General features: G+C 36.9%; 2 protein-coding genes across 3 annotated transcripts; both read left to right on the forward strand.

Moving 5' to 3' along the window:
- Positions 1-290: 290 nt before the first annotated feature.
- On the forward strand, positions 291-10,298 carry LOC130214992 (gastrula zinc finger protein XlCGF8.2DB). The gene is made up of 3 exons (XM_056446876.1): positions 291-374; positions 3,182-3,303; positions 5,042-10,298. The coding sequence occupies exons 2-3, from the start codon at positions 3,246-3,248 to the stop codon at positions 6,061-6,063; spliced, it is 1,080 nt and encodes a 359-aa protein (XP_056302851.1). The 5' UTR covers positions 291-374; positions 3,182-3,245; the 3' UTR covers positions 6,064-10,298.
- A 1,785-nt stretch (positions 10,299-12,083) lies between these two features.
- On the forward strand, positions 12,084-18,726 carry gb:ai877918 (zinc finger protein 664). Of its 2 annotated transcripts, XM_056447141.1 has the most exons (6): positions 12,084-12,297; positions 14,314-14,415; positions 14,500-14,562; positions 14,642-14,699; positions 15,040-15,105; positions 17,217-18,726. In XM_056447141.1, the coding sequence occupies exons 3-6, from the start codon at positions 14,539-14,541 to the stop codon at positions 18,392-18,394; spliced, it is 1,326 nt and encodes a 441-aa protein (XP_056303116.1). In that variant the 5' UTR covers positions 12,084-12,297; positions 14,314-14,415; positions 14,500-14,538; the 3' UTR covers positions 18,395-18,726. The 2 variants fall into 2 exon arrangements, with proteins under 2 accessions (XP_056303116.1, XP_056303117.1); XM_056447142.1 differs by lacking the exons at positions 12,084-12,297; positions 14,314-14,415 and having other exon boundaries at positions 14,422-14,562.
- Positions 18,727-18,954: the final 228 nt, after the last annotated feature.

Consider the following 18,954-nt stretch of genomic DNA (forward strand, 5'->3'; position numbering starts at 1 on the left):
TTTACAGTACAGAGAACAAATAATAAAGATAGTCAATAAATAATAATAACTTTACAGATTTACAGTATATCCAAAATTTTTAGAAAATCAAAAACAGTGGTTTTGTTTTAAGGCACTTGCATTTATGAATATAACAATTCTCCAGAATTTTAATACAATTTAGTACAAGTTGAATTTGAACATCTTCCCTTTATAAACAAAATTACACAGTCCACACACATGCGCTTTAGGGGCCTTGTATTGGGTTTCGCCAGTGGTGGCGCTCTAGCACAGGAAACAATGAAGAACATTCGAGTCTACTAGAAGAAGAAGATCGGAAAAAACACAAACAATAGTTGTCCATAATGCTGTAAACCTTCTGTGTTTATCACACTGTAAGTATATTCACTTGACTATCTATTAGAGTATAAGTCTTAAATAGTTTTTTAATTATGGTAAATGATAACGCTAATACAGATTAGCTCGAGTGGGAAACCATTTAAAATCGTCTCCGATATTGAATCAAATGATGGGTTTATTAGAGTTAAACGTGTTGTAAGTAGCGGTTCAAGTATGGTTAATGTTGCAAATCCATGATTAATATGTAGCTACTATGGTGTAACCACAGCAGACATCTTGTAACCACAAATTAACCTTGGTTTAGCAACAATATGACCAGTTTACAGTTTCAGTTTTCTTCATTATTGAGGTAAATTTGGTTTTATAATCGCATATTCGGACTTTCTCCTCAATATAATTACACAAAATAATTGTAAGTAGTGAAATCATATTAGCAGCCAATGACTATCAAAGTACAACATTGTTCACAGTCATTTAAATAGCGCTAATGCTGTTTTGAAGTCATATTGTAAGTCATATATGCTATTTCAGACCAAATATTCAAAGTAGCAAGGTTAACAATATAGGGACTGTGTCACAGGTTGTCACTGTTCAAAAATGAACGAATGAAGGAACATAAAACCAACTTTACCTCATACTGAGTACACACTGTCAGGTTCACTGATGGATTGAGGTAAAGTTGGTTTTATATTCACACATTAATTCCTTTTTTAATTCAATTTGTGATGCTACTTTGAATATTCGGTCTAAAATCTTAGTACTATGTAATTGACTGTCAACAATGTTGTACTTTGATAGTCATTGGCTGCTAGTGTGATTTTCCTATTTTGAATTTGGAACTTTTCTGAAATGATATTATTAGATAAACTCAACTTTAACTCAGTTCCTTTATTTTCTTATTCAAAACATCACAATAAACTGTAACGCAGAATAAAATTGTGTTGCATCAGACCCAATAAGAGCATAAAAAACATCACTATACAAACACTATAAAATCCTAACATAATAAATAAGGTTTTCATAAATATATTAAAATATAGTTGTATAAAATATAACCCAATTTAAAAAATCTCTGAAGGGAACAACTTAATACTTATTGCAGAGTTTGTTAAAATAGTTGTAATATTAACAATTTATGCTAGTTTAACTCTTTATGTATTTATTATGTCATACTAACTATCAATAGTGTTTAAGATATGGTATTATTCAAAAGTCTTATAATGACAGGATAAAAACTATCAAGAAACCGCACTGATGTACTTCTCAATCTTCTGTAACACCTGCCTGATGGCATGAGCATGAGCAGACTAGGCATGGGCTGCTATAAGATTTTGACAGTATGATGACCTTGGATAAAAATATCACAGTTTCACGGTATAGTGATTACTGCTCTAAAATATATTCTTTTTAAATGTCTGGATAAAAAAACAAACACTTTTTTTCCCCTTTGAACACAATATATTTTATTTTGAGATGCATTTAAAGTATTTAGGAGCAGTAAACATGTCAGGCTAAGTAATGAAAATGAATCGTTGACTTCTGCTGTCTTCATTAGTTTCTAAAACACTGATTTCTTTACAGTTTAAAAACTGCATCTTTGGAGATCTTTTCTGATACTGTTGTCCCCAAAAAAAATATATAAAAAATCATACACACCTCAGTAACGGTATTGCAGTAAATTTTGGCGGTTTTAAAACCTTGACTTTCCCAAACCGTGGTATACCTTGAAAACGGTTATCGTCCCATGCCTAGAGCAGACTATGGCCATTGGATCCCTTAAAATGCTATTTGCCCTAGACAGACAACGTTGCTGATACAGATCCTCGATAGATGTCATTTTGACTCCACCAGACCAGTGTTTCCCAACCCTGTTCCTGGAGGCACACCAACAGTACATATTTTGGATGTCTCCCTTTTCTGACCCATTAACTTCAGGTGTTGGAGTCTCTTCTGATGTTATGATAAGTTGATTCAGGTGTGTTTGATTAGGGAGAGGTTGAAAATGTGTACTATTGGTGTGCCTTCAGGAACAGGATTGGGAAACACTGCACCAGACCATGGTGTTTGGGGTAAAATTGTGGTTTTAAAAATAGAAGTGAAATACAATAAATTTAAACAAGCTATGCTTTTAGCATAATAAAACCATGGTAATTTACTTAAATCAATACGCTTTTGATTACAAATTAATCTAAGTTGAACAATCATATGGAAATTTGTCAAGATTACAGATTGTTTTGAACTATATTTCATGTAATTTACCCTGGTAAATAAAAGGTGTAATAGACATGGCAAGTTTATTAATATACCACACTTTGTAGACAATATTAATAATAATTCAGAGTGTTTTACATAAACAGGATGATTAAATTAATCATAAAATAATCACACAATATGTGTATTGCAAATAATAACAGATTAAAAACTGAGTAAAATTGTATTAAAACATTTAAATGGAATTTATTAAGAGATATACATGAGTGGGTGACACAATGGCTCTGTCCTCTCACAGCAAGAAGGTCACTGGTTTGAGATTTCTGTGTGGAGTTTGCATGTTCTCGTGTTGGCGTGGGTTTCCTCCGGGTGCCCTGGTTTCCCCCACAGTCCAAACACATGCGCTATAGGGGAATTGATGAACTAGATTGGCCGTAGTGTATGAGTGTGAATGAGTGTGTGTGGATGTTCCCAAGTACTGAGTTGTGGCTGGAAGAGCATATGCTGGAATAGTTGGCGGTTCATTCCGCTGTGGCGAATGAGAAATAAGGGACTTGTTTAATCAAAAGTAATTAGCATCTAAACTGAAACTGCTATTTAAATGCTGAGGAATATTCCCATCTTCCCACAGCTAAAGAAAAGCAGCAAAGCGGAGGAATTACAGCAGGAGAAACAGCTGACATACTATAGTAAAGATGGAGATTAAAGAAGAACCCTGCAGAATAAAAGATGAAGAGACAGAGGAACTAATAGGTTTGTGTTTTACTTCATTATCTTTAATGACAGATGAGGAACATTAATTGTAGCGGCTTTCCAATTGGCAAGTTTTTAACGCGTAAAGTCAGAGTCCATAGGCAAAATAGATGCAAATAAAAACGTCTTTATTTTCCAATCAACAGAATTACTTAATCACTTTTCCTTAATCTATATGCACACTTCTCTGTTACCTTAAGTTGTTAAGTCGAGTTGAGTTACTTCACGTCACGTTACGTTACGGTCAAAAACTGTGTGCTTCCTACCAACGCTCTCTTCCATGCAGTGAAGCCACAGTTATATAGTCTGGTACTGACACCTTGTGGCCAATCGCCAATTTACAATGTATGTCTCCTACATTAAAGAGCCCATATTATGGGTTTTTGAAAAGGCCCTTCCATGTAGTGTGTCACACAGCTCTAAGTGAAGTGAAATGTCCAGCTAAGGCTTAAATCTGTAAGTGTACAGTGTTTAAAACTGTTGATTCATCTATAAAAGAGTCGACTCATAGTGCTTCAAACGAGTCGTCTTGATAACGAGTCATTAGGTGTTTCGTGATGACGCGGCTATGAAACACAAGTAGTTGCACGCGCAAACCCGGGAGATTTGAAAGCTGCGGCCCCGCCCACTAATAGAAAAAAAGTCACACACACACACAGAGACACACACAGACACCGGTCGAATGAAGTCACGCTGTGCAGATGGATATTATTGACAGTTCACCCAAAGATGAAACCTTAGCAATATAGCCTAGCCTTGAGCAGACTACAGATAGTCAGTTATGTGTGTGTGTGTCTCCTCTGAGGATGGTCGTTTGTGTGAGTGTCTCCTCTTAGGAGGTTAATGTGTGTGTGTGTGTGTGTGTGTGTGTGTGTGTCTCCCCTGAATAGGGTAAAGCTCTAGGCAAAGGGTGATCACGCCGCCCTCAACCCGATAGTGAAAACGAAAGGGACCCGTTTGTAAAGTGAGGGGCGGGGGTGGGGAGGGGTTGGGAGGTGTGTCGCGGTTGAAATCGAAGCTTGGCGGGGGGGGTTGGGTTAATCGCGGATGTAACTGAGGACGCGGAGGGTGAGGGAGGTGTCGCCGCCGCGCCGTCTCTATTCTGGACGCGCCGGCCCTGTGTGTGTGTGCGTGCGTGCGTGCGTGCGTGCGTGCGTGCGTGCGTGTGCGTGCGTGTGTGCGTGCGTGTGTGTGTGTGTGTGTGTGAAAAGAGCAAGTAGACTGCTAGGAGATCTCCTCGCCAGTTCTTGGAGTTTGTGCTCAATAAAATAGTTAGTCGTCAGTATTTTCTAGTCCATCGTCTGTGTTTACATTCACCCACTGGCAGCCAAAATCCACTATGAAGCGTGTGTGCACTGTGACTACTTTTATATTGTTGATTAGCAGCTGGGCATTTCACTCTGTCTCACCCTGAAGCCTGTCAGTTTCGACCAATCGCAGCAGGCTGTCATCGGTCCAATCAGCGCAGATTAGCTTCGCGCTGTGGAGGGGTTTGGGAACAAATGAATCGCTGAACGATTCATATGGGAGTCGCTGGGATAATTAGGTAAAAATAAATGCAGATTATAAGACCATCAAAGTGTTGTTTGACCTTGCATGCATATTAGACTGTTGTTGGAGACCCTTACAACCTAAATATGACCCTATTTCATGTATAATATGGGCTCTTTAATATTGCCACAAAATGAACTGTTATATTATCTTTAATTTAAGTCTTAATGTCTTATTTTGATTTTAGACCCAACTGAGATGACTGACGACAAAAATCATATCATAAAAGATGAAAACACGCAGACTTTCACGCTGCAAAAAGCTGAAGTCAAAGAATTTCTCTGCTGCTCCGAGTGTGGGAAGAGTTTCAAGCACGAATCAAAACTCAAAATACACATGAGGATTCACACCGGAGAGAGACCGTTTACCTGCTCCCAGTGCGAAAAGACCTTTGTCTACAAACAAGACCTGAGTGTGCATATCAGAACACACACTGGAGAGGTAGAAACGTTCACGTGCACTCAGTGTGGAAAGGGTTACACAAATAAATCCAAACTCAAAAGACACATGAGAGTTCACACTGGAGAGAGACCCTTTATATGCAGCCACTGCGGAAAGACTTACATTTACAAAGAAGATCTGAGTGTGCACATGAGGATTCACACTGGAGAGAAAATACTGGCGTGCACGCAATGTGGGAAGAGTTTCATCCATAAAGGGCACTTAAAAGTGCACATGAGGGTTCACACTGAGGAAAAGCAGTTTACATGTACTGAATGCGGGAAGAGTTTTAAATATAAAAGCGTTCTCAGAAATCACATGCGCACTCATGTCGGAGTGAAGTCGTTTAGGTGTGATCAGTGCGGTAAATCGTTTATGATGTCGTCAAATTTAAGTGCACACCTCAAAGTTCATTCTGAAGTGAAGCCTTACGTTTGCACTTTTTGTGGGAGGAGTTTCGTGCATCTGAATAACTTAAAGATTCACCAGAGCGTTCACACTGGAGTGAAACCGTATATGTGTTTTGACTGCGGGAAGACCTTCAGTTCATCGACTAACCTTAAAATACACCAGAGGATTCACACTGGAGAGAGACCCTACAAGTGTGCGGACTGTGAGAAGAGCTTCACTAACTCGTCAGCATTGAAAACTCATCAGAGAGTTCACACTGGAGAGAAGCCGTACCAGTGCTTATCATGCGGGAAGAGTTTTGCTCAGTTTTATAATCTACAGACTCACGAGAAGAAGCATAAAATTGCAGCAAGTTGAGCAACGTTCATGCTGAGATACAGCACTTGCAAGTCATTTGCAAGTAACTCCTTTAATGGGTTTTAATTTAGGGCTGTACAGTATTGTTGTTAAGTATTGCGATAACGATATTTCTTACAGTAGTGTTCCCCAACCTTGTTTTATCACAGCAGTCCGGTCAATGCTTGACAGTTTTACCTTGGCGCGAGGATAGAGATTACGTAGATTGTTAGGAGACCATTAACCGTTTTCTCAGAGAACATTACAGCAACTACGATAACAATTTTATTTATGGAGAAAACTAAAAAGCACTTCAGTGTTTGGGTGTTCTGTGTTTGCCTGAGGTATTTAGTCTACCAGAATGTGTATATTTCAAGTATGAAGTCGATTGGTCAGTAATTGTCACGTGACTCGCAGTGCGATCGCAGCATTCTGAAAGGCTAAGATATTTTTAACTGTGTGCGCCTGGAAAACACAAGCGTGTGACTCCCAATATGGAAATAACGAACTTGCATGCAAAAAAAAAACGTGATATGTAAATGGCCTCTAATGATGCGTTCACACCAGTCGCGGATGAAGTGATTAACATGTTAAGTCAATGCAAAGATGCGAATAGACATCATGCAGCATATTCACATGAATGAGATGGCGCGAATTGAGCATGTACACGTTTGACGCGCAAAACGCTCGACATTCGCACTGCATTAACCATTAATGAGCTTGCTCTCGTAGGGATGCTATTATGACACAGCGCCTGTTGTTGGTTTCCTGAGGGCAAATACTTCTGCCGACACCGGTCAACAGCTCATCAAACTGGGCTCGGCCTGAAGCACCGCTCAAAGCCTCCATCATCCAGGTATAGTTTCTGGAGGAGTTGATGAACTCACAGAGCTGGTGCACCACTGAAAACATGTAGTAGACATGACGCTGAATGAATCTACGTGGTTTATCAGTCTTTCTAAAGCACAGCTGTTCTCTCAATAAAATCCATGTTAGCTATTTAGCAACGAAACAAGAGTCACCGGGCAGACAGAAGCCCTGCTCATGACTCGAATCTGTGTCTATTGTGAAGTGAATTTGACGCGTGAATTAAGTGAGTAAACTAAAATGTTCACGGGTCTATTTACCCAGGAATAGCGCAGTTTGATAGTGCATGCCGCGTCTGGTGTGAACCCAGCGTATTGCACGAATCGCTCCAGTTGGAAAATCTGAACTTCAGCGGACATTGAATAGCAGGCATAAAATAAATGTAATTTATCACATGTCTGCGATATGATTGTTGTATATGCTATTATCAATATAACAATCCTTTTTGCGACATATTGTGCAGCCCTAGTTTTAATATTGTATTCAGTGTTGCTTATCGATTTGATATTAATCAATTACTCTTTTAAACAAGCAAGCAAGATCCGTCAGTTCTTGTCACGTGACTCGCGGTGCGCTCAAAGCATTCTGAAAAGCTGAGATGTTTTCAACTTGGTGCACCTGGAAAACGTGAGCGCGTCACTCCCAATATGTATTTAACGAACTTCCATGCAGAAAAGACATCAAATGTAAACGGACCCTAATGGTGGCAGTCGAAGATGAATCGTCAAGCATTAGTGATTAACATGTTAAGTCAATGCGAAGACGCAAATAGACATCATGCAGCACTATTCGCACGAATGAAGTGGCGCGAATTGAGCAATTACACATTTGACATTCGTGCTGCATTAACCATTCATAAGCTTGCTCTTGTAGGAGCGTGATTATGACGTACCGCCTGTTGTTGGTGTCCCGAGGGGAAATCCTCATGCCGACACCGGACAACAGCTCATCAAATTGGGCTCAGCTCAGTCTGAAGCAGCATTGAAAGCCTCCATCGTCCAGGTATAGTTTCTGGAGGAGTTGATGAACTTACAAAGCTGGGTGCACCTCTGAAAGGATCTAGTGGAACCAGACATGGCGCCGAACGAATCTACGCTGTTTTTCAGCCTTCCTAAAGCACATAAACCACAGCTAATATCTCAATAAAATCCATGTTAGCTATTTAGCAATGAAGCTAGAGTCACCAGGCAGACAGAAGCCCTGCCCATGATGCGAGTCTGTATCTATTGTGAAGTGAATTTGACGCGCGAATGAAGCGAGTGAACTATTTGTGCACGAATTACATGATTTAATCGCACATGCTGTGTCTGGTGTGAACACAGCATAAGGCCGCCATCATTTGTGATCTTCAGCAGTTGATCTTCTTGCACAGACATGGTGGATTCACCTGATTTGTTGTTGGGTTGCGGATTCATTCCTTGGCAGTTCGCGGGTCCTTCACTGGGCCTTTTCCCCCTCCCAAAGAAACTTTCCAGAGACGTCTGTTTCTTACTCATTTTGCTGCTAGTGGGTTACATTTTGGCGTTCAAGTGAGCAAGATATAACACAGAGAAATTTTTCTGAATGAAAGATTATTCAGACTCTAATAAATAAAATAATTGCTGATTTCTTGTTCAGCCTCAGTACCAATCGATACCCCGAGGTGGGAGACCACTATCTTACAATATAACATTTCCCTTGAAACATTCTATTTTAATTAGCTATGTTTTTAAATCGTTTATTTGTTAAATTATATTAAAATAAACAGTTTTCAGATCTGATTAGCACTAATTCAGCCTAAAAACTGTCAAGGTGTAAACATTTAGTCACCTCGAATGAGCGATAACCTGCACAGATATTCTGACTCTAATTGGCTGTTGGTATTTTCCCGCCATTAGTGTTTATTTTCAGCTCTGGGTTCAGCTTTGGGCTGCTCCAGCCAATAGCAGAACATCAACTACCGCAGAGGCTGGACTTGAGATAATACGGCCCAATCTGATTGGTCAAATTCAGTTAAACAACCAATGCATAAAATAAACTAGACTGCGATATGTATGTTTTATATACTATTATCGCTATAACAATAATTTTTGTGATATATTGTGCAGCTCTAGTTCTAATATTGTATTCAATCTTGCCTGTCGACATAATAGTAATCAATTATTCTTTTAAACAAGCTAAGTAAAATAGGTCAATTGTACATCATTTATGCATAAAATTGGAAAACCTGTATTAAAATCACTATATATGTATGAATTTTTCATTAAAATATCCAAAAACCTCTAGAGCAGTTTTATATATACAATTCAAGTCAAAGTTATTTACCCTCCTCTGAAATTTAATTCTTTTCAAAATATTTCCCAAGTGTTGTTTAATGGAGAGATTTATCCAACACATTTCTAATCATAATAGTTTCATTTCTACTCATTTCTAATAACTGATTTATTTTCTCTTTGCCATGATGACAGTAAATAATATTAGACTAGATATTCTTCAAGACACTAGTATTCAGCTTAATTAGGCAAGTCATTGTATACCAGTGGTTTGTACTGGAGACAATCCAAAACTATTATAGCTTAAGGGGGCTAATAAAATTGACCTTAAAATGGGTTTAAAACAATTAAAAACTGCTTCTATTCTAGTCGAAATAAAACAAATAAGACTTTCTCCAGAAGAAAAAATATTATAGGAAATACTGTGAAAAATTTCCTGAATCTGTTAAACATCATTTGGGAAATATTAAAAATAATAATAATTTATAGGAGGGCGAATAGTTTTGACTTAAAGTATATATTGCTGACTTAAGTACTCACATTATACCAAGTCTTTCGAAGAATGTTCGAAGAGTGAGTGTGTTCATGCTAATGACGTCACACACACGTGATTTCCAGTTTTTTTTAATTAATGTATATATATATATATATATATTAGTATTCATCAACTTACATAAAGAGTAGAGACTCTGTTAATGTTTAATACGCTTTTGTTTATTTAAGAAGGTCAATCTGTGCACAACTTTTACAATTGTGATGGAAATATAATCAGTCTTGGTGTTGCTTATAGTTGAATGGAGTTGAATTATGTTGTATCATATTGCATGTAACTAGATTTGTGGAATTAAAAACATATAACAATAATGTTATATGTATTTATTAGTCTCAATTTAATAGATAAATGTACTTTAGTATGAAATTAAGAAGTTTAGCATTATATTTAACATAACTTACTGACTAATAAATCATTTTCAAAGCTAAAAGCCATGCTGAATGTATATTTTGTGCAGCCCTAGTTTTAATATTGTTTTCAGTGTTGCTGATCTACTTAATAGTATTAATTGATTTTAAACGAGCAACATAATTTATACATGAAATTCTAAATTAAAAGCACTATATAAAATACTCAAAAACCACCAGAACTGTAATATATACATTAAATATATGAATTTAAATATGATAAATTACAGTTTTAGTCATTTCCATAAATCATGTTGTTTTTATTAGTCTCAATTTAATAGATAAATGTACTTTAGTATGAAATTAAGAAGCTTAGCATTGTATTCAACATAACTTATTGACTAATAAATCACTTTCAAAGCTAAAAGCCATGCTGAATGTATTTTTGTGCAGCCCTAGTTCTAATATTGTGTTCAATGTTGCTGATCTACTTAGCAATAGCCATCGATTATTATTTCAAACAAGCAAGGATCATAATTTAAGCATAAAATACTAAATTAAAAGCACTATATGTAAGATTTTATTCATTCAAAAACCACCAGAACTGTGTTATCTATACATTAAATATGAATTTAAATATAATAAACTACAGTTTTAGTCATTTCCATAAATCATGTTGTTTTTATTAGTCTCAATTTAATAGATAAATGTACTTTAGTATGAAATTAAGACATTTACCATTGTATTCAACATAACTTATTGACTAATAAAACATTTTCAAAGCTAAAAGCCATGCTGAATGTATTTTTGTGCAGCCCTAATTTTAATATTGTATTCAATGTTGCTGATCTACTTAATAATAGTAATCGGTTATTCTTTTGAACAAGTAAGTATCATAATTTATGCATGAATTTCTAAATTTAAAGCACTATATGTAAGATTTTATTTATTCAAATGCTCAAAAACCATAAGAACTTTGTAATATATATATTAAATATGAAATGTAATCATAAGAAATTACAGTTTTAGTCATTTTCATAAATCATGTTGTTTTCATTAGTCTTAATTTAATAGATATATGTACTTTAGTATGAAATTAAGACGTTTAGCATTGTATTCAACATAACTTATTGACTAATAAATCACTTTCAAAGCTAAAAACCATGCTGAATGTATTTTTGTGCAGCCCTAGTTTTAATATTGTGTTCAATGTTGCTGATTTACTTAATAATAGTCATTGATTATTTGTTTAAACGAGCAAGTATCATAATTCATGCATGAAATTCTAAATTAAAAGCCCTATATGTAAGATTCCATTCATTCAAATACTCAGAAACCACCAGAACTGTCTTATATATACATTAAATATATTAATTTAATAAATAAGTAATATATAAATGCACTTTAGTATGAAATTAAGAAGCTTAATATTGGATTCAACATAACTTATTGACAAATAAATCATTTTCAAAGCTAAAAACCATGCTGGATTTACTTTTTATTTATTTATTCATCATGTTTATTTCTCATAAATAGATTTTGATGAAATTGTTTCATATTAAATGCCATCTAGTGGTTATTATTGGCAGTTTAAGCTGTAGTAGGCATTTTGTTTTTATCTATAATAAGTTACTTGGTTATTGATAAAACACACTATTATCTAATTGCATTTATCCTTTTTTTAAAGAGTTAGTCTAGCCAAAATTGATCATTTACTCACTGTTTATTTACTCAAGTGATTCCAAACCTTTATGAGTTTCTTCTGTTGAACACAAAAGAAGATATTTTGAGGAATGCTGGAAATCTGTAACCATTCACCTCCATAGTAGAAAGTCAATGGTTACAGGTTTCTGTCTTTCTTTGAAACATCTTCTTTTGTGTTCAACAGAAGATAGAAACTTAAGTTTGGAACCACTTGAGAGTAAAAAATTGTGTGTAAATTTTCATTTTTAGGTGAACTATCCATTTAATTGTCTCGTTATTGTTTCTGTTAAATCTAAAAGTATACAATTAGCTATAATATATTATCAACAAAAACAACAGATCACTATAATAATGAAAAGGAGCTTCTTGATGTGAGTATCCACAGCTGTATCCCTTCTGACTTGCTATTACCACCAGTGGTGGTGCTCGAACACCGGGACGGACATCCGAGTCTACGAGAAGAAGAAGAGTATCAACAACGAAAGTGGAGGGTAGCAGTTTAATGATCTAAATCTGCTGTATTTATCACACCGTAAGTACATTACCTTTATAAAGTATTTGGTAAAACTTAAAGAATGTATAGTTTATTAATTTTGGAGAATCAAAACAGCACCAGCCGAGTAGATAACGATCGAAATTCCTCTCAAAACGTAGTCATTTTGACTTAATACAGAAATAATTCAGCTCATGTTGTAGGTTTCATTCATGAAGCACTCGACTACTAACTGTTCACGACACGATTATTTTACGTTGTGTTGACTTTGTTTTACGGATACTAACTTACGTTATTTCTGACAAACCATAGCACATTTTGAGTTGAAGTGTTTGTTCTAGGGCTGCACGATATTGGAAAGATGTAACATTGGGATATTTTGTTATTCTGCGATATACACTCACCGGCCACTTTATTAGGTACAACAGCTAAGAACAGGAAACTGAGGCTACAATTCACACAGGCTCACCAAAACTGGACAATAGAAGATTGGAGAAACGTTGCCTGGTCTGATGAGTCTCCATTTCTGCTGCCACATTCGGATGGTCGGGTCAGAATTTGGCGTCAACAACATGAAAGCATGGATCCATCCTGCCTTGTATAAACAGTTCAGGCTGGTGGTGGTGGTGTAATGGTGTGGGGGATATTTTCTTGGCACACTTTGGGCTCATTAGTACCAATTGAGCATCGTGTCAAAGCCACAGCCTACCTGAGTATTGTTGCTGATCATGTCCATACCTTTATGTACATAATATGTAAACAAATTGAGGAAGTCTCTGATTGATTTTGCCTTAATAAATTGTCCTTACATTTGGGTAAAACTGAATTTAGTTTATTTGGTTCAGCTGCGAAACTAAGAAAATGTGTCGGGGCAGAGATAAAAGTAGAGGATCAAATTATTACTCCAAAACAGGAAGTGAAATATTTGGGTTGCATTTTAGATAGTAATTTGACAGGTGAAAAGATGGCTGTTATAGTCCATTCAAAGATTTGTTCTCTAATTAAGTTTATAGCAAGACAGGCAGAGCTCCTAGATACCCAAACTTAAAAATTTTTAGCAAGTGCATTAGTGCAGCCATACTTTGACCATGCTGCAGCTTTTTGGTACAGCGGTAGTTCTAAAAAAAACTGAAAAATAAATGGCAGACGGCCCAAAATAAGTTGTGTAGAATTGTTATGAAAGTATCTCCACTGACACATTTAAATAATGAACATTATAGCCAAAGTAATCTTTTAAAAGTTGAGAATAGGGTGAAATTAGTGATGGTTTTAAAGATTTTAAAGAAAATGGTCCGTCAATATTTTCTTAATTATTACGTTTTAGTTAGTGAGGTACATGGTCATTCTACAAGAGCACATAGCAGGGATATTTATCCATATAGATTTAAGAGTGAAGCAGGTAGATATTATTTTTGTGTGCTAGCTCTGCTGCTTGGAATGCTTTGCCCACGATTTTTATTATTATTATTATTATTATTTTTGGCCTTTTTGCCTTTATTAAGCGGATAGGACAGTTTTACAGACAGGAAGCGAAGTGGGAGAGAGAGAGGGAGTAGGGACGGGAAATGTCCACGAGCCGGGATTCGAACTTGGGACGCCCTGAAGTGCTACTGCACCATATGTCAGTGTGCTAACCACTAGGCTATTGTACTGACCGCCCATGGTTTTTAAAGAGATTCAAATTGAAAGTGTTTTTAAAGGGGAAATTAAAAAGTGGTTGTTTTAGAGTTGACGTTGAGGATTTTATTGTGCTGAGTTGCTGAGCTGATGATGTTTCATTCCATTTATGATTTGCTCCTTCATTTTTAAAGAATATCGAGGACCACAATGGAAATAAGCCTGTGGCTTTTTTGTGTACTTTATCCTCAACAGTTTATGAAATAATGTATGAATTGGTCTAACTGGACTTGTTTGTATATTTTTGTATATTGAATTGTCAAATAAATCAATCAATCAATCAATCAATCAATAGTGAAATCGGTTAATTGTTGCATCCCTAATCTGAAGCACATAACGAGAGTTTAAATGCTGAGGAATATTCCTATCTTCCCAAAGTTAAAGAAGTAAACAGAAGAAACAACAGACATACTATAGTAAAGATGGAGACTGATGAAAAACCCTGCAGAGTAAAAGACGAAGAGGCAGAGGAACAAACAGGTTTGTGTTTTACTTCTTTCTCTTTAAAAACTGACAATAAACATTGACACCAATACTAACTATTATTAATGCATCTGCAACTAGTAAAGTCTGAGATTGAGGAGGAACCCTGCAGAATAAAAGATGAAGAAACAGAGGATCAAATTGGTTTGTGTTTGCATTTTCTTTCTCTTAAATTACTCACAGTGACATAAAAACTGATATTTATTTATGCGTTTGTAAATAGGAAACTTTGAGGAGGAAACCCTGCAGGATTAAAGATGAAGAAACAGAGGAACTAATAGGTTTGTGTTTGCATTTACTATTTATTTATAAGATATTTTCATGATTCTCTTTAACTTAAGTTTACTTGTATAGCACTTTTCACAATAATTATTGTTCCAAAGCTGCTTCACAAAAAGGTTATTACATTACAGTCATAATTAGAAAGGTTAAAGAGTTGTGTAAAGGGTTGGACAGTATATAAATGTAGTTAACCTGCCGAGATACAGTGTATAGTGTCCGTCCAAAAGAAATACTTACATGTGATAATAATACTTGTACAATGAGAAGTCTGTTTGTGATTGCTAATGGCTGATGAGGCACATTATGATGGTCACTAACATTTCTTAATGTCTCTGAAAGCTGTAAAGATGGAGATTAAGGAAGAAACCCGGAGATTAAAAGATGAAGAGACGGAGGAACAAATAGGTTTGTGTTTCCCTTTACTATTTTTCTATGATAAGTCAGTAAATTTGAGTCAAGTTTTGCTTTTCCCAAATGTTGCACGTCAAAATCAGATATGAGGGATAATTTCTAAATCACACAAGCTCCCCAGGTAATGCTTAACTTATAATTTAAGATGGAAACTGACATATAGTAGTTAAAATAAAACTAGATGGCAGCAGACCCTGTAGATTTGTATACCCAGGGTGTCTGCATCTTAAAAACTCAATTTTAGGTCTTACAAAGTCTTTTGTACTGAAATATTGTGTTGTAGCTTTTAAATAGTTTATACAGATATTCATTTTCTTATGTCAATGTAAATCTACTCAATCGGGTCGACATCACCCATCCAATCATCATCAACAATTTTATTTTTTAACTCTGTTTACCTTATAGAATAATTATCTTCCTTACAAAACCAAAAAATTGTTTAAATGTCATCCACGTATTTATAGCTACCTGGTGAGCATACTGACTATATTTAGATTATTATGTATTATATTATTAATTATAATATTTAGTTTATTTAAATAATGTTTTTAAAAACATGCTAATTAAAAAAAAAAGGTTTTGTTGAAAAAAGTGGATTAATGTAACGAGACTTTACTTGTTTTGACACATTATTTAGCATATGTGGCTTAGAAATAACTGTTTGAATTTTCTTGATGAAGCAAATAAAAATGTTTTCCATTAGAAATAGTGTTTAGCCTTGTGTAAGTCTGAAAATTCATTCATAATGATCTTAAAGTCTTAAATTTGACTAAATTTGGCTATATATTATATACACTCACCGGCCACTTTATTAGGTACACCTGTCCAACTGCTCGTTATTGTAAATTTCCAATCAGCCAATCACATGGCAGCAACTCAGTGCATTTAGGCCTGTAGACATGATCACGACGATCTGCTGCAGTTCAAAGTGAGCATCAGAATGGGGAAGAAAGGGGATTTAAGTGACTTTGAATGTGGCATGGTTGTTGGTGCCAGACGGGCTGCTCTGAGTATTTCAGAAACTGCTGATCTACTGGGATTTCCACACACAACCATCTCTAGGGTTTACAGAGAATGGTCTGAAAAAGAGGAAACATCCAGTGAGCGGCAGTTCTGTGGGCGCAAATGCCTTGTTGATGCCAGAGGTCAGAGGAGAATGGCCAGACTGGTTCCAGCTGATAGAAAGGCAACAGTAACTCAAATAAGCACTCGTTACAACCGAGGTCTGCAGAAGAGCATCTCTGAACACACAACACGTCCAACCTTGAGGCGGATGGGCTACAGCAGCAGAAGACCACACCGGGTGCCACTCCTGTCAGCTAAGAACAGGAAACTGAGGCTACAATTCACACAGGCTCACCAAAACTGGACAATAGAAGATTGGAGAAACGTTGCCTGGTCTGATGAGTCTCCATTTCTGCTGCCACATTCGGATGGTCGGGTCAGAATTTGGCGTCAACAACATGAAAGCATGGATCCATCCTGCCTTGTATCAGCGGTTCAGGGTGGTGGTGTAATGGTGTGGAGGATATTTTCTTGGCACACTTTGGGTTCATTAGTACCAATTGAGCATCGTGTCAACGACACAGCCTACCGGAGTATTGTTGCTGACCATGTCCACCACTTTATGACCACAGTGTACCCACCTTCTGATGGCTACTTCCAGCAGGATAACGCTTTTATGTCATAAAGCGTGAATCATCCCAGACTGGTTTCTTGAACATGACAATGAGTTCACTGTACTCAAATGGCCTCCACAGTCACCAGAGCTCAATCCAATAGAGCACCTTTGGGATGTGGTGGAACGGGAGATTGGCATCATGGATGTGCAGCAGACAAATCTGCAGCAACTGTGTGATGCTATCATGTCAATATGGAGCAAAATCTCTGAGGAATATTTCCAGTACCTTGTTGAATCTACACCATGAAGGATGAAGACAGTTCTGAAGGCAAAAGGGAGTCGAACCTGGTACTAGTAAGGTGTACCTAATAAAGTGGCCAGTGTATATATATGTGTGTGTGTATATATATGTTATACGTATATGTACAGTGTATATATATATATATTTTCTAATTGGTCTGTTCTTTAATCATGTTAATTTTAGACCCTGCAGAAGTGGATGAACCCAAACAACCTCACCGTTTCACAAATGAAGATGGAAACGCAGCCATTTCACAGGAATCCCCGCAGAAAACAGTAAAAAAAACATATCCAGCCGTCAAAAAGACTTTCTCCTGCGCCGAGTGTGAAAAGACTTACTTGACTAAAGCAGCTCTCAGAGCACACGTGAGAGTTTACGATGGAAAAAAGCTCCAGTTTGCTTGCGATCGGTGTGAAAAGAATTACGTAAATCAAGCCGAGCTCAGCAGACACATGAGAGCTCACATCGGGGAGAAAAAGTTTGTGTGCAAACACTGTGGAAGGAGATACCTACACAAAGCAACACTCAAAGCTCACACGAAAGTGCACACTGGAGAGAAACCATACTCGTGCGCTCACTGTGACGAACGGTTCGTTTATAACTCCGTGTTAATTGCGCACATGAGCGTTCACGATAAGGATAGCTCGACCGCATGCTCTCAATGTGCAAGAGGTTTCACTTGTGATGCTCACTTAAACGCGCACATGAATATTCACACTAGAGAAAAGCCGTTCGAATGCGATGAATGCGGGAAGCGCTTCAAATATAAAAACACTCTCAATGAGCATCGGAAGCTTCATGCTGGAGTTAATCCGTTCACCTGCGATCACTGCGATAAAACGTTTATTTGGGCGTCGCAGTTAAGAGCTCATCTTAAATATCATGCTGGCGTCAGGTCTCACGTTTGTACGTTTTGCGGGAAAGACTTCCTGCAAGTAAGTCACTTAACAGTGCACCAGAGGATTCACACTGGAGAGAGACCCTTCAAGTGTTCATACTGCGAGAAGAGCTTCACCAGCTCGTCCATACTGAAGAATCATCAGAAAGTTCACACTGGAGAAAAGCAGTACCAGTGCACGCACTGTGGCAAGTGTTTCTCTTACTTATCGGTGTTTAAATCCCATCAGAAAACTCATGATGGAGAGAAACCGTACAAGTGTGCGCACTGTGAGAAGAGTTTCACGTATTCGTCAGCTTTGACGGTTCACGAGAGAGTTCACATTGAGGGAAAACCCTATCGGTGCACTACATGTGGGAAGGGTTTTGCTGACTTTCATGATCTACATGCTCATGAGAAGAAACATTCCCTGAGTGAGCGGAGTTCACTTTTAGACTACTCGCTCGCTAGAAAAAACATCTGATATGTCATATATATTTAGCCACGGTGGCTCAGTGGTTAGCACAGCAAGAAGGTCGCTGCTTCAAATCCAGGTTGGACCACTTGGCATTTCTGTATGAGTTTGCATGTTGGCGTGGGTTTCCTCCACAGTCCAAACACATGCGCTATAGTGGAATTGATGAACTAAATTGGCTGTAGTGTATGAGTGTGTGTGTGAATGAGTGTGTATGGGTATTTCCTAGTACTGGGTTGCTGCTTGAAGGGAATCCGCTGTGTAAAACATATGCTGGAATAGTTGGTGGTTCATTCTGCTGTGGCAACCCCTGATTAATAAAGGGACTAAGCCAAATATATATATATATATATATATATTGTTTTTCTTTTTTAAATATTTCCCAAATGATGTTTAACAGAGCAAGGAAATTTTCACAGTATGTCTGATAATATTTTTTCTTCTGGAGAAAGTCTTATTTGTTTTATTTCGGCTAGAATTAAAGCAGTTATTAATTTTTTAAACACCATTTTAAGGTCAATAGTATTAGCGCCTTTAAGCTATTTTTTTCAATAGTCTACAGAACAAAC

This window comes from Danio aesculapii, chromosome 21 (genome assembly GCF_903798145.1).
Source record: "Danio aesculapii chromosome 21, fDanAes4.1, whole genome shotgun sequence".
Lineage (NCBI taxonomy): Eukaryota > Metazoa > Chordata > Actinopteri > Cypriniformes > Danionidae > Danio > Danio aesculapii.

What these genes read in the sequence shown, in the direction of transcription:
- LOC130214992 (XM_056446876.1), top strand. Translation starts at nt 3,246, where the DNA reads ATGGAGATTAAAGAAGAACCCTGCAGAATAAAAGATGAAGAGACAGAG. An exon ending in AGAGACAGAGGAACTAATAG is followed by an intron (nt 3,304 to 5,041) that starts GTTTGTGTTTTA and finishes TTTTGATTTTAG; the next exon opens with ACCCAACTGAGATGACTGAC.
- gb:ai877918 (XM_056447141.1), top strand. Translation starts at nt 14,539, where the DNA reads ATGAAGAAACAGAGGATCAAATTG. An exon ending in AGAAACAGAGGATCAAATTG is followed by an intron (nt 14,563 to 14,641) that starts GTTTGTGTTTGC and finishes GTTTGTAAATAG; the next exon opens with GAAACTTTGAGGAGGAAACC. An exon ending in AGAGACGGAGGAACAAATAG is followed by an intron (nt 15,106 to 17,216) that starts GTTTGTGTTTCC and finishes TGTTAATTTTAG; the next exon opens with ACCCTGCAGAAGTGGATGAA.